General features: G+C 38.8%; 1 protein-coding gene, 1 long non-coding RNA gene and 1 other non-coding gene across 3 annotated transcripts in view; 1 reads left to right on the forward strand and 2 right to left on the reverse strand.

Moving 5' to 3' along the window:
- LOC127511112 (gastrula zinc finger protein XlCGF57.1-like) overlaps window positions 1-4,063 on the forward strand; it is a 33,570-nt gene extending 29,507 nt beyond the window's left edge. The window contains exon 3 of the mRNA XM_051891640.1: window positions 1,946-4,063. Coding sequence (XP_051747600.1) covers window positions 1,946-3,501 — 1,556 coding nt within the window. The 3' untranslated portion in view covers window positions 3,502-4,063. The remainder of the gene's footprint in view (window positions 1-1,945) is intronic.
- Window positions 1-15,978, reverse strand: part of LOC127511301 (uncharacterized) — a 449,991-nt gene that overhangs the window by 390,539 nt on the left and 43,474 nt on the right. The gene's annotated exons all lie outside the window — the stretch shown is intronic.
- Window positions 864-935, reverse strand: trnaq-cug (transfer RNA glutamine (anticodon CUG)). The gene has a single exon. It is a non-coding gene; the product is annotated as a tRNA-Gln (tRNA).

The raw sequence follows: 15,978 nt of genomic DNA on the forward strand, positions 1-15,978 counted from the left end.
GCTAATGACCTGCATAATAATGAGCTCTTTCAGCCAGGTAGGCTATGTGGAAAAAACCCTCTGTGATCATGTCTCAAGCTCATCATGCTGTATATCAAACATACAGAAACAACACCAATCCTTTGAAATATTATTACAATTTAAAATAAAGGTATTCTATTATATACTTTAAAATATAATGTATTTCTGTGATGCAAAGTGTCTGAACAGTCATGTTACTCTATGGCATTTCATATAGGCTTTTAGCTTAAAAGCATGCACATTTGGAGAAATATTGATGGATTCTCATATGTTTATGTCAATTTTCTATACAGAGGAGTAATATTTATTCAGTATTTATTGTCATCACTATGAGCACTGGATACTGTGTTTTCAATTCATACTTGCAGCCGGAGGGCGCTCTGTGCACCTTTAGTCCACAAATTACTCTAAAGAAGAACAGGTTATGTGACATTCCAGGAACTAACAGAGGCTTCCAGAGATCGCTAACCATGGCTATAACATGCAGATAAACCAAGAAGGGCCTTAAAGATGAAAGCACAATCTTTTACTTAAATCTACAACTAAACAGTAGCCAGTCACCAGCACAGAGGAAATAGGGTCTCTTTTCTTTGTGCCCAATGGAAATCCCGCCGCAGCGCTCGCACACATGCTAGGGATCACTCCTGGACACCTGTTCTCTGCCGTCCAGGGGATTTAGCTCAAATGGTAGAGCGCTTGCTTAGCATGCGAGAGGTAGCGGGATTGATGCCTGCATTCTCCAGCTATGGCCCCGCCCTTTTACGCTCACTTCCCTAATGGGACAGTCTGCGCTTTTACGGCACGATGGGACACTGCCTAGATGAGGCGTTCGTGGCAAAAGCAGGTCCCACCGAGATTTGAACTCGGATCGCTGGATTCAGAGTCCAGAGTGCTAACCATTACAGCATGGAACCAACACTCTCTGAGTGGTACGTCTGAGAGGCAGGCAGCAATGTGGCTAGGTGTAGGCGTTTGGTCACTGGACCCCCTCGACCAAAAACACACAGTGGTGGCTTCTCTGCCGAAACCCGGGATCGAACCAGGGACCTTTAGATTTTCAGTCTAACACTCTCCCAACTATTTCGGCCAGGTCCGTGGGCGTTCTGGCCAGCGGGGATTTCTGTGAGACCGCCGGTCACTTGCGAAAGCTTGAAGGTCCCCAGAGAGCAAAATGCTGGCCCGTACGGGGATCGAACCCGCGACCTTGGCGTTATAAGCAAAAAATGGCAAAAGTGTCATTACACTGTATTCAGCACGAACTTGGCTACCATAATATGTAAACAACATGCACGTACATGTTTGTATTTCTGGAGGAAGCATATACAAGGAGAAAAGGACCTAATACTGATCCATGTGGCACTACTTGTGTTTGATGAAACATCTCTTTATTTACAGAAATAGCGGTCAGATAGGACCTGAACCATGCATGCTAAAACTTGTCCACAACATAATTCTCAAGCTATACAAGACAATGTCATGATCTATGTCGTCGAAAGATCTAATAGCAAGAGAAGAATGATGTGACAAATGCCAAAAGCAGGTAATTTGTAACTTTAATAAGCACAGTTTCTGTGCTGAGATAGGGCTTAAATCCTGACTGAAATTTTTGACAAATAATGTTTTACTGAAAAAATTAATACAGTCGAGAGGACACTTTTTCTATATTTTAGGCATAAATGGTAGATTTGAGTGTTCTGTAATGAACCAGTTCTCCTGGGTCAAGCTGTGGTTTTGGTAAGGAGTCATCAAGGACACTTGGACACTTCCTCCAGAACGCATCCCGAATTCTAAGAAATATTCAGTTAAACATATTTGGGTAAACACATATTCATGTTGTTGGTTTCAGTGCTTTATATGTCTAAATATTTTAATATCTGTTGCTTTGTACCATTTGAACTGAGGTTTTTGTCTCTTTTCGCCTTAGACCTGATGCCACTGAAAGAGGAGAGTGAAGTACTGAATGAAAACAAAGAGAAAGATCAGTATGAGAAACATCATGATTTCATGACTGCCGAAAATTCTTCTCAGACTGAAAAAACTTCCTCACAAAAAAGAGCTCACAAGACTGAATCTAACAGTTGTTTCACATGCTTTAAGTGTGAAAAGAATTTCAATCAACAGGAAGACTTTAAAGTCCACATGAGAATTCACAATGGAGAGCCTTATACCTGCCAATACTGTGGAAAAGATTTCCCTAAAAATGCACCCCTTAAAAGCCACATGAGAGTTCATACTGGAGAGAAGCCTTTTACCTGCCAACAGTGTGGTAGAAGTTTTGCTCAAAAATCAACCCTTACCAGGCACATGAGAATTCATACTGGAGAGAAACCTTACACCTGCAAACTGTGTGGAAAAAGCTTTTCAGCAAAAGTAAACCTTACGTATCACATAAGCAGTCACACTGGAGTAAAGCCGTTCACATGTGATCAGTGTGGAAAGAGATTCAGACGTAAGAATAACCTTGAGACCCACATGAAAGTTCATTCAAGAGAGGACTGTTTTATATGTCATGAGTGTGGAAGGAGTTTCCCAGACATAAAATGCCTTAACAAGCATGTAATAATTCACTCTGGAGCGAAGCTTTTCAAATGCCAACAGTGTGAAAAGAGATTTAGATTTAAAGTAGGCCTTAAGGTTCACATGAGAATTCACACTGGAGAAAAGCCTTACACATGTCCTCACTGTGGAAAGAGTTTCAGATTTAAAGAAAGTCTTAAGACTCACATCAGACTTCACACTGGAGAGAAGCCTTACACATGTGATCAGTGTGGAAAGAGTTTCAAATATAAAGCAACTTTTAATTCCCATATGAGAAGTCACACTGGAGAGAACCCATACACATGCAAACTTTGCGGGAATAGCTTCTCACAAAAAGGAATCCTTAAAACTCACATGAGAATTCACACCGGTGAGAAACCATTCAAATGCGTTCAGTGTGGAAAATCTTTCACACGTAAAGAATCTCTTAATTACCACCTGAGGATTCACTCAAAAGAGAACTGTTTTAAATGCCATCAATGTGGAAAGAGTTTCCCAGACAGAAAAAACCTTAAGAGGCATGTAATAATTCACACTGGAGAGCAGCCTTTCGCGTGCAAGCACTGTGGAAAGAGGTGCAGATTTAAAGGCAACCTTAAGAGTCACATGAGAATTCACACTGGTGAGAAGCCTGTCATCTGCCCTCAGTGTGGAAAGAGTTTCACATTTAAAGGAAACCTTGAAGTTCACATGAGAGTTCACACTGGAGAAAAGCCTTTTACATGTCTTCAGTGCAAGAAGAGTTTCACATATCAAAAAGATCTGAAACGTCATTCACAAATTCATTCTGGAAAGAAACTGCAGTGTTCTGAGTATAGTAAGAGGTTTAGAAAAAGAAGCAATTTCAAAAACCACCTACGCATTCACTCTGAAGGAAGGTCATTTAATTGTGATCAGTGTAATAAAAGGTTTCTTTTCAATCACACTTACAAATACACCTAAAAAGTCATGCAGATGTGACATCCTATATGTGTTCCTTGTGTGGAAAGAGGTTTAAATGGCTCAGCAATTTAAAATGTCATCAGAAAATGCGTGTTTGTGTGAGATCAAGGCTACGTTCACGCCACAGATGAATGTAGGGCAAATCTGATTTTCTGCTCAAATATTTTTTTGTCATGCACATATGAATGCTGGACCATCTCCTTTGCTATAGCTTCCAATATTGAGCAGTTGTGGAAGACTGACTCTAATTTCAACTGTTTGGAGGGAACACTCATGTATTTGATTCAGTTTAATACCTTGGAATCAAAATATTAGATACATTTCTGTCTTGCTGTGAAATGGCGCAATGCAAATTAAAATTATAAATAAAAGGACAAACTTAGTGGAATTATGACAATTTTACTGCATTTATTTATTTTTGAAAGAGAGCACAGGTAAACGTGTTGTCAATCTGGTCTTGAATTTATCTATTGTTGGGGTTCACCTGATAAACTCTAAAAGCTGGTTTCAGCTCTGGGTGTATCACCACTGATACTGTCTCACAAATAGCCACATTTCCACTTTCAGGCCAAAGGCATTACCCACTAGTAATGACTGAAGTATTACCAAATCCTGCAGAAGGAATTACTAGTTATTTAGATCAGTATTCTAAAGTGAGAAACATGATAACTCTCTAGTAACTACTGAAGTCATTGTAAACTTTTGAGGTTTTTGTACAGTTTTGTACAGTAATTCCTTCTGATGTATTTGGTAACACTTAAATAATTACTAGTGGGTTACCATGATCTTCACTTTAGAATACTGATCCAAATAATTAGTAGTTCCTTTAGAAGGATGCAGTAACTCTTGAGTTATTACTATCCAATACTTTACAAAAACCTCAAAAGTTTATGACTCCAGTAGTTACTAGAGAATTATAATGTTTCTCACTTTAGAATACTGATCCAAATAATTATTAATTCCTTCTGAAGGATTTGGTAATAATTCAGTCATTACTAGTGGGTTACCATGACCTTCACTTTAGAATTAATTATACATTATGCATTATTCACATTAATTATGAACCTGTATATAGTAGTTCTTAGTAGTTCTCTGGGAGGTATGAAAAAAATAGTAGTTACTGATTAGCTAATAGTGATCTACCACCTTCAACTGTGCACTATTACTTACTAATTCATTAAACAGAGTTTCTTGTTAGTTAATAGTAGTTACTAGAGTGTTAATAATGCATTACTCATTTGTTCCTGTGCAGTTATTCATTAATGAAGGATCAGTATTCTAAAGTGTTACCGTAAGATCCAGACAGGTGAAACAGAATATTTTTGTAAGTTGGATTCATAAAGACTTAATTGTTTCTGAAAGAATGATTCTGTGATAGATACATTTCTAACAGTAATTTGTTGCCAACTAGTGGTGTAACAATGCAATTGATACTGTCGTTATTTGAAGCACCCAGTTCAAAAGGTGATTTATTTTATTTTGATCTGTAACGTCGACATCACCGTTTATATCTGAATAATAAACTTTTGTATACTTCTGTGTTAATTGGAATATTTGTAACATTGGAATATTTGTAACATAAACAATGATACTGTGTGTTGGGAAAGATTGTGAAGCTGTTATCTAAACAGGACAACTGCTCTCTAGATCAGCGGCAGGGTGAACACAGATTGGAATGTGTTTTTTTTTTTTTTGTCAAAGGTATAATATACAGGGGCGAATTGTCATTTAGGAATTATATCATGTGGATGATGAAATTGAGAATGCAATCTTTTAAAGATTAATCGTGCAGCTTTGTGCATCTCTCTCTCTCTCTGCATTGATATCTGTCGTATATGAGTAACGTGAGGGCTTTTCAGTGCATTCATTGCTATAATATTCATGAGGCAAGATGCCTCTATTAAGGGACATGCTCCCGGCACTTCACCCACCCATCACACCAGAACTGTTTTCGGAACTGAAACTTCGAAATTTTGCATGGTTCTGGTACTTTTTAATACAGTTCTTGGTTCCCAACCCTACCTGTATCCCTGGCTGGGATAGGAACTAGCCGAAAGTTAGGAGTTGGGGTGGCGGAGGGATGCAGAAAAGACTGTCGAGGAATGAAGGCGAGTTGGCTATCTATACATAGGCCTCCAATCGATTGGGTAGATCATTTGAACATGCTCCTCCCGAACTTTGTTAATAAAACATCATTAAATAACCATTTATAGGCTTAGGATGTTTGTGTTTACAGTAAGAATTTACAGTAAGAATGTACAGTGAGAATTAGGCTATAAAAATGGTGACTCTTTATCTTCTCATAATTTTTTCTCATTAAAATAAGATGATTTCCTATTAATACAATAGAATATGTTACACAGTGGCTTCACATGTTATGACATCATGAGCAATCCAGTTCTCTATTATAAATCAGTTGTAAGAGGTTTTTTTTTCACATACCTGACCTTCCGTTCCTGTGGTTCAGTTATCTTGGTGAGGGGACAAAGCTCTGTGTGAGGCAAGTACATTACACTTCTAGTTCATAAAGCTCACCTGGGCTCCTGTCTAAAATAACACTGACATAACTGGTCATGGTACATTTCATCAGACACTTTTCGCCTACATGCTGATCTCGGTTAGTATGGAAAGACTGGTTTGGTTGGTACGGAAAGGTAATACTGTGGAATTGCTTTGAAAAAAACTGACTGCAGCATGAAGAGTTTCATATTGGGACGGTTGCTTTACTTACCTCTGCATCACACACACAAAAAAGTTTTTAGTGAAGACATCTATTTGAAGAAGACTGGTTTTGTCCTGAACTTTACTGATGTTGTGGTTGATATTGGGTCTAAGACTACAGTGGTACAGTGTATGGCAGATTGTGGAAATGGTTTTAGATGCTAAAACTCTAAAATGGGCTACTGGAAGTGTACCAGGGACTGTTGAGGCAGTCGCTGTAGTTGTAGATGTCTTTGAGGTTGTTGTTCTCTGTCATCATGCCAAGAATTATATTTTAATGTTTTAAACTTAAGCGAAATAACTAAGCCCATGCACTGACTCAGTACAATGACAAATAAACATATTACAACAAACCAATATAGTAAATTCTTTTAATTTATTGATCAATGCAAATATGAAAGTATAAGAATCATGTGTGGCGTATATCCTGGCCATCACAGGGATTTCAATAACTGTTCTTTGAAAAACTGACTGAGGATCTATTAAAAGATTGTGAACTGTCACACAAGGGGGAACAAGATATTAGACAAGTGTTATGGTTCTGTTAAAGGTGCTTTCTCTGCCTGTTCTCTGCCTCCGTTAGGATTGTCAGACAATTGTGTGGTCAATCTTTGACCAAAGACTTCTGTAAAGAGACTCTTACAATATGGGACAAAAGTATTTTGTGCTTTCAAGGGATGTTTTGACCGTACTGTTAGGGAAACTTTTGAATCATCAGATTTAGACACTCAAACTACTAATCTAGGATTATATAAAATTTTGTATGGATGTAGTTTTATCTACTAAGAGGTAAAATTGTTTTTCCTAATAATAAGGTGTATCTAAAAAATGTAAATATCTCTTAAAGAAAAAGAAATTGGCTTTTAAACATAATGATGAACTGGCAAAAAGAGACATTATTAATATTAAAACCATGATTAATGCATCACATAAGTGCAACAGAAACCAACATAGTACACCGTGTTCCAAATTATTATGCAAGTGACATATCAGTAGGATTTCAATACAATAAACATTCAGATTTTAGTTTTTCAAAGAAAGTGTTTGTTTTATTTATCATATCGTTTTAGATAACTGGCATCATTCTCAGACAGGTTTGTTAAATAGTTTGCTAGGTCATAGGTAAATTTATAACCTACTTAAAGAGGTTGTTCCACATAACTAAGCAAGTCACAGTTCTCATGCAATATAGGGAGATAAGATAAAAAGCATGAAATGGTGCAATGTCTTGCAAAAGGCCTAAAAACAACTAATATTCTGCAAAAACTGAATGGATTTGTGAGTGATTTAGAGCACAGAACTAAGTCAGATAAAGGCTTATTAAGGGAAGTTTCTGTCAATTTAATTGTATTAACTGTAATTAATTAATTAATTATAGTGGCATTTTATATCTGTCATTTAAGTACAATTAATTCATTTAAAAGAAACTTCCCTTAATAAGACTTTATCTGACCAGGTTCTTCTGTGCTCTAAATCACCATTCATCTCTATTCAGTTTTTGCAAAATATTAGTTTTTTTCATGCCTTTAGCAAGACATTGCACCATTTCATGCTTTTTTAATCTTCAGAAAGATCTTTCTTCCTCCCCATATTGAATGAGAAATGTGACTTGGTTAATAATTTGGAACAACCTCTTTAAGAAGGTTTTCCATTTACCTAAAATGACTACTTAAACTACTTATCAAACTTGGGGTGCGTTTCCCAAAAGCATTGTTAAGTCAACTATGGTCGTAAGTCCCATTGAACTCCATTGGTAACGATGGAACTTGTGACCATAGTTCGCTTTGGGAAACGCACCCCTGTCTGAGATTGATACCAACTGTCTAAAAAGATATGAGAAGTAAAACAAACTGAAATCCTACTGATATGTCATTATAATTTGGAAAACAGTGTATGTTAAATGGAGCAAATAGCAAATATGATTAGGTAGAATTTTCCAACATGCTAAACATTTTTTATTCACATTTTAAAGACAAAAGTAGGGTCACAAATTGCCAAGATGATCTTAATTTTCATTTGTTACATGTCTCCCTTTGTTCAGTTTCCCGCCACTTGTTTGTTTCCATGGTTACCTTCATTAGTTCATTTGTACCAGCTGTGTCTTGTTAATTAGTCTTGTTTGTTCCTGTTTCCTTTGTATATAAGCCCTCAGTTTCAGTTCAGTCTTTGTCCTGTATTGTTTAAGTTACATGGTGTGTTGTATAATTTCCTGGTGATTTTCCTGTTCCTTGTTCCTAGTATTTCATTAAATGTTATTTGAAGGTATCTCCTTCATCATGCATTGAATACTACACCACCACACGTGACAGAATACAGGACCTTAACAGAAGTTTACAGCAGCAGTTATGATGGACACAGCGGGTGAGATCTTGTGCTCCATTTTTCAAGATGGATGTAAAATTGAGGCTTACATAGAGGAGTTCATACAGCACAGCCATCTGACTGCTTTAAGTGATTTACAGCTGATGGATTTGTTTTGGAGTGGTTTAGACCCACACTTTACACAGTTGATACCAGGAATTCACAAAAGGACCATTGAGTGGTATTTGGACTTTGCACTGAGATGGTGTGGTTCTTCCTTCACCACCATCACCACTCAACCACAATCACCCTTAGCATTTCCAGAGCCTCGTCCCATGGTGGCCCCACCAGGAAATTAATCCTCTCCAGAACCCGTGGAGGACCACTGGCTGATAGACTTTTGGTCAGAACCTATTCCAGCCCCTGACCAGAGTCCAGTGGTTCTCCAACCCCTGAATCCGCTCCAGTGTCTTCTCCAGCCCCTGAGTTCGCTCCAGTGTCTTCTCCAGCCCCTGAATCTGCTCCAGTGTCTGCTTCAGCCCGTGACCAGAGTCCAATAATGGCTCCAGTCCCTGACCAGAGTCCAGTGACGGCTTCAGCCCCTGACCAGAGTCCAGTGACGGCTTCAGCCCCTGGCCAGAGTCCAGTGACGGCTTCAGCCCCTGGCCAGAGTCCAGTGACGGCTTCAGCCCCTGGCCAGAGTCCAGTGACGGCTTCAGCCCCTGGCCAGAGTCCAGTGACGGCTTCAGCCCCTGGCCAGAGTCCAGTGACGGCTTCAGTCCCTGGCCAGAGTCCAGAGGCGACTTCCTATACGTCTCCTATCAGCGTTGCCGGGCCAAAGGTCATGGCCACGGAGCCGGTCCGCCATGGCTTCCCAAGCTGCCTGATCCGCCATGGCTCCCCGAACTGCCTGAACTGCCATGGCTTGCCAAACTGCCTGAACCGTCATAGCTTCCCGACTTGTCTGATCTGCCATGGTACCCTGAGCTGCCCGATCTGCCCTGGCCTCCCGAGCTCCCGGAACCACCTTGGAGGCTCCCTACCTGCCTGCACCGCCCTGCTCACTTGCCAGTCACCTCTAGGACTTCAGGGTGCCTGCCCCCCCCCCCCCCCCCCCCCCTTAGTTGGACTCTTGTTAGGCGCGAGTACACGCCTTCCGGGAGGGGGAGGTAATGTCACGTGGTGTTGTGTTGTATAATTTCCTGGTGATTTTCCTGTTCCTTGTTCCTATTATTCCATTAAATGTTATTTGAAGATATCTCCTTCGTCATGCTTTGAATACTACACCACCACACGTGACAGACAGCAGTCGGAAACAAAAATTGTTTCAAAATTGTAACATATATAAGAGCCCAGGTCCTGACAATATCTGTGGTCCAGTTTTAAAATATTGTGCTGAGTAGTTATCACCTGTTTTTACATTATTTTTTTTCAGTCATCCACAGATCAAAATACTGTACCTGTCTTATGGAAAACTTCAACCATCAGACCTGTTCCTAAGATGTCTAAAACCCATGGAGCTAAATTATTTTCATCCTATTACATTAACTTCACTGGTGTTTAAGTGTTTTGAGAAAATTGTTAAAAGTATATTATTTCAGTTACACAACATGTATCGGATCTATACCAGTTTGCAGTCCAACAAAGGATTTGATGATGCATTAGCCTTTACGTACATGTCAAGTCAGGTGTCCCCAACTAAGCAAGCCAGAGGCGACAGCGGCAAGTAACCCAAACTCCATCAGGTGACATTAGGTGGCAGACAAGTGGCAAATTGGTGATAAAATGGAGAAAAAAACCTTGGGAGAAACCAGGCTTAGTCGGGGTGCCAGTTCTCCTCTGGCCAACAGTGCTTTGTTACAATTCAGGTTGTTATCATAAGTCCAATAGGATCGCAACATTAAAAGTATTTATTTCAGTTCCATCCAATTGAGGATCGTATTGAGGATCACGCCGGTATGGACGGTTGTTGAGGAACTGTGTCGTGGCTGTCGTGTCGATGAGGCCCTCACAGTGGATGATCTAGTTGACTCAATCTCTGCTGATACTTCAGGGCTGCGTTGTGGTCGTGTCAAGGTGCAGGTCCTTGGTCTCACCTGGATACGGCCCGGATCCGGTTGACTACGGTGAACCTCGGGATAAACAGAAAGACTAATATTAGCGTAGATGCCATTCTTCTTCTGATGTAACGAGTACATCAGGTGTTATAGGAAGTGTTCCCGGTTCCGGCTGACCTAATTTATGCAGCCTAATAATCCTTTAACGGATTTGAAAATATAAATTGGTAATGTGTTATGTGTATGCCAGGTTAAAGAGATGCGTTTTTAGTCTAGATTTAAACTGACAGAGTGTGTCTGCTTCCCGAACAATGCTAGGAAGATTGTTCCAGAGTTTAGGTGCCAAATAGGAGAAGGATCTACCACCTGCAGTTGATTTTGATATTCTAGGTATTATCAGCTGGCCTGAATTCTGAGATCGCAATAGACGTGAAGGACTATAATGAATTAGGAGCTCGCTCAGGTACTGGGGAGCTAAACCATTTAGTGCTTTGTAAGTAATTAGCAAGATTTTAAAATCTATACGATGTTTAACAGGAAGCCAATGCAGTGTTGACAGAACTGGGCTAATATGGTCATACTTCCTGGTTCTAGTAAGAACTCTAGCTGCTGCATTTTGTACGAGCTGTAGTTTATTTATCAGGCGAGCAGAACAACCACCCAGTAGAGCATTACAGTAATCTAGCCTTGAGGTCATGAACGCATGAACTAACTGTTCTGCATTTTTCATTGAGAGCATATGTCGTAGTTTAGATATATTTTTAAGATGGAAGAATGCGGTTTTACAGATGCTAGTAACAAGGCCTTCAAATGAAAGATTGGTATCAAAGAGCACACCCAGGTTCCTAACTGACGACGAAGACTTAACAGAGCAGCCATCAAGTGTTAGACAATATTCTAGGTTATTACATGAAGAAGTTTTTGGTCCAAAAATTAGAATCTCTATTTTTTCTGAATTTAGTAGTAGGAAATTACTGGTCATCCAATTTTTTATATCAGCTATGCATTCCGTTAATTTTGTGAATTGGTAAGTTTCGTCAGGGCGCGAAGAAATATAGAGCTGAGTATCATCAGCGTAACAGTGAAAACTAACGCCATGCTTCTTAATGACATCTCCCAAGGGTAGCATGTACAGAGTGAACAGCAACGGTCCTAGTACTGAGCCTTGTGGTACTCCATATTGAACTTGTGATCGATATGACATGTCTTCGTTTACTACTACAAACTGATAACGGTCAGATAAGTATGATTTGAACCATGACAATGCAATTCCACTAATGCCAACATAATTTTCAAGTCTATTTAAAAGAATATTGTGATCAATAGTGTCAAATGCAGCACTAAGATCCAGTAACACTAATAGAGAGATACAACCACGATCTGATGATAAGAGCAAATCATTAGTAACTCTAATGAGAGCAGTCTCAGTACTATGGTACGGTCTAAATCCTGACTGGAAATCCTCACAGATACCATTTCTTTCTAAAAAGGAACATAGTTGTGATGATACTGCCTTTTCTAGTATTTTTGACAGAAAAGTGAGATTTGAGATCGGCCTGTAATTGACTAATTCTCTAGGATCAAGTTGTGGTTTTTTAATAAGAGGTTTAATAATAGCCAGCTTAAAAGTTTTTGGTACGTATCCTAATGATAAAGATGAATTGACGATATTGAGAAGAGGATCTATGACCTCCGGAAGCATTTCTTTCAATAGCTTAGTCGCTATAGGGTCTAACATACATGTTGTTGATTTTGATGATTTAACAAGTTTAGACAATTCTTCCTCTCCTAAAGCAGTAAATGAATTGAATTTTTCCTCAGGGACACTACAATGCACTATCTGACACGATACTGTAGTAGACGGTTGCATGGTTATTATTTTTTTCTCTAATATTATCAATCTTGCAAGTAAAGAAGTTCATAAAGTCATTACTGCTGTGCTCTTTGGAAACATCAGAAGTTGAAACTTTATTTCTTGTTAATTTAGCCACTGTATCAAATAAATACCTAGGGTTGTGTTTATTTTCTTCTAAGAGTTTTGAAAAATAAGCAGATCTAGCAGATTTTAAGGCCTTTCTGTACTCAATCATTCTCTCTCTCCACGAAATACGAAATACTTCTAGTTTTGATTTCTTCCAGCTGCGCTCCATTTTTCTGGCTGCTAACTTTAGGGCCCGAGTGTGGTCATTGTACCATGGCATTGGATTAATTTCCTTAATCTTTTTTAAACGCAAAGGAGCAACTGAGTCTAATGTGCTGGAAAAGACAGAGGCAATAGTTTCTGTTGCAACATCGAGGTCTTCTAAGCTGTCTGGTATGCTAAGGCGATGAAAATGATCAGGAAGATTATTTATAAAGCAATCTTTAGTGGTAGAAGTGATGGTTCTACCATATTTATGGCATGGAGGCAGTTTAGCCGCCTTGACTAAATGTAGTATACACGAGACTAGATAATGATCTGAGATGTCGTCACTCTGCTGCAGAATTTAAATCTAAAGTATGATTACGACAATGAGTGGGTCCTGACACATGTTGTCTAACACCAATAGAGTTTAGAAGATCTGCAAATGCCAATCCTAATGCGTCTTTTTTATTATCTACATGAATATTAAAATCACCAACAACAAGGACTTTATCTGCAGCTAGTACTAACTCTGATAGAAAGTCAGCAAATTCTTTGATAAAGTCTGTATTGTGTCCTGGTGGCCTGTATACAGTAGCCAGCACAAATGTCAACTTACATAATGTTACGTAAAGTACCATAGTTTCGAAGGAATTATATTTAAAAGACTTCTGACTAATACTGTAAATATTACTATAGATTACAGCAACACCTCCCCCTTTGCCTTTCTGACGGGCATTGTGTCGATAATCATAACCTTGAGGACTAGACTCATTTAAAGTAATGTAATCGTCCGGTTTTAGCCAAGTTTCTGTCAAACACAGCACATCTAGATTATTATCTTTGATAATATCATTAACAATAAGTGATTTTGAAGAAAGGGATCTAATATTTAACAACCCGAGTTTTATCATTTGTTTAGCATTATTATCTCTATTTTTTATTTGTTGAACATCAATTAAATTTTTACCATTAAATGGGTTTGGAAGTTTTTTGTTTTTACTAATTCGGGGTACAGACACAGTCTCTATTTGAAAATATCTAAGTGTAAGAGTTTCTATGTGTTGGGAGTTATCTGAATTTTCTGACTTCTGTAACGTGAGGCAGCTAGCAGACGGTCGGTTTAGCCAGTCTGTCTGCTTTCTGACCTGGGCCCCAGTTTGTCATGTTTCAGTTCTAAGACTATGTGCCATATTACTAGAGAGAAGAGCAGCACCATCCCGGGAGGGATGAATACCATCTCTTTTTAACAGGTCAGGTCTGCCCCAAAAACTTTTCCATTGTCTATGAAACCTATATTATTTTGCAGGCACCACTTAGACAGTCAGCCATTGAGTGATGATAATCTGCTAACTATCTCATCACTCCAACGAACAGGAAGGGGGCCAGAGCAAATTACTTCTCCTGACATTGTACTTGCGAGTTTACACACCTCTTTAATGTTAATTTTAGTGATCTCCGACTGGCGAAGTCGAACATCATTAGTGCCGACGTGAATAATAATCTTAGAGTATTTACGATTAGCATTAGCCAGCACTTTTAAATTTGCTTTGATGTCAGGTGCTCTGGCTCCCGGCAAACATGTGACTATGTGGCTGGCTGGTGGCTGGTGTCTCTATTTTCACGTTCCGTGTAATAGAATCACCAATAACTAGGGCACTTTTAGCAGGATTCTCAGTGGGTGTATCACTGAGTGGGGAGAACCTGTTTGATGTTCTTATTGGAACGGAAGAGTGGTGTTTTCCGCGGCTAGGCCGCCTCACCGTTACCCAAGTGCCCTGCTGCGCGGGCTCTACAGCCGGAACCCAACAATGTACAGAGTACACTAAGCTAGTCGCATCCAAAACAGTATCTGAAGCCCTTGCATTCTTACTATCCTCGATTAAAGTTTGGATGCGTGTCTCTAATTCTGAGATTCTCTCTGTCAGCCTGACTATTTCCCTAGATTTATGACATGTAAATCCCTCGTCGCTGACAGAGAGAGCTATGGTAAACATGTGGCAAATGGAACAGGTAGCAATGCTGGGAGAGGATGACATGACTCACCGTGTTTGTAGACTGATCCGACTTACCACAGCTGTTTGAAGAACGCGTTGAAAAAAAGAGCACGCGAGAGACTGTTAACAAGTTAACAAGCTAGCGCTGCAAATGCAAATGCGTTGTAATAGCGATTTAGATTCAAAGATTACAAGCTAGCGACGTCAGATTAGTGTGGTAGGCAATATTACATATAAGGTAATAAAAAATAAGCAACAATGAATAAAAGTAAGAGATTCAAAACAAAGCTATACAGAGTTACAGACGCAAACCAATCTGAGCAGAGAGCAGTGAGGCAGACAGGAAACATTTCTACACATGAAACAAGAAGCTAATAAACGCACGATTACTATATGGTTTCGGTGTTATTTTCATGTGATTTGGGGTATTTTCATATGAATAAACAATGTTTACAGTATACATCGTCACCTAGGAATTATAAGGTTCTATCTGACATTTTTGTCAAAATTGAGTTATTCACATACAGTATTTACATTATGTGATTACATTATTATTACATTGTTTTTTTAAGTTGTGTACATTTTGGGACTTTTTAGAAAACAAAATGGTTCTATCTACAAAGTCGAATGGAATGGAAAAAAATTTAAGCTCAATATCTCAAAACTGCTCAGAATGTGGATAGAACCTTATAATTCCAAGGTGGTGACATGCTCCAAGGTGTAGAAATTAGGTCCATATACAATGCTAAATATAACATATTTTTACATCATTATATAACTAAAATCCACATTAGATCACAATCGGAAGTTAATGCAAACACTCAATGGTGGTTTACGCTTTTACTTACGCTTTAAGTAAAAGCGTAATATTAATCTTTTAAATTATGTTATGTAGCTTGATGGTAATTGTAGTTCTAATGCATCTGTCACATCAGGAGCTATTCTCTTTCATAATCTAATTTGTTAAAAGAATTCACATATGGTCCCAAGAATATGCTTTTTTTATTTTTTAGAAAGCCTTCAGATAATAGGTGGATAATATATTGTGGGATCAAAGTGGTGTTGATGGGCAAGCCACGGCAATGTCAGAATAAAGGCTAATAATGGCTGAATACAAACAAAAGAATAATGATAAAAGTATAATGAACATTAGGTCTCATTCACAGCAAAGGTGTGAAAGGATCGTAGAGTGAGAACAATAGAACATGAATGATGCAGTTCACCTCGCCAGACATTAGACAATAGACTGCAAGTAGGTGTTTACAGGGCAAAAAATATT

Source organism: Ctenopharyngodon idella, chromosome 4 (assembly GCF_019924925.1).
Source record: "Ctenopharyngodon idella isolate HZGC_01 chromosome 4, HZGC01, whole genome shotgun sequence".
NCBI lineage: Eukaryota > Metazoa > Chordata > Actinopteri > Cypriniformes > Xenocyprididae > Ctenopharyngodon > Ctenopharyngodon idella.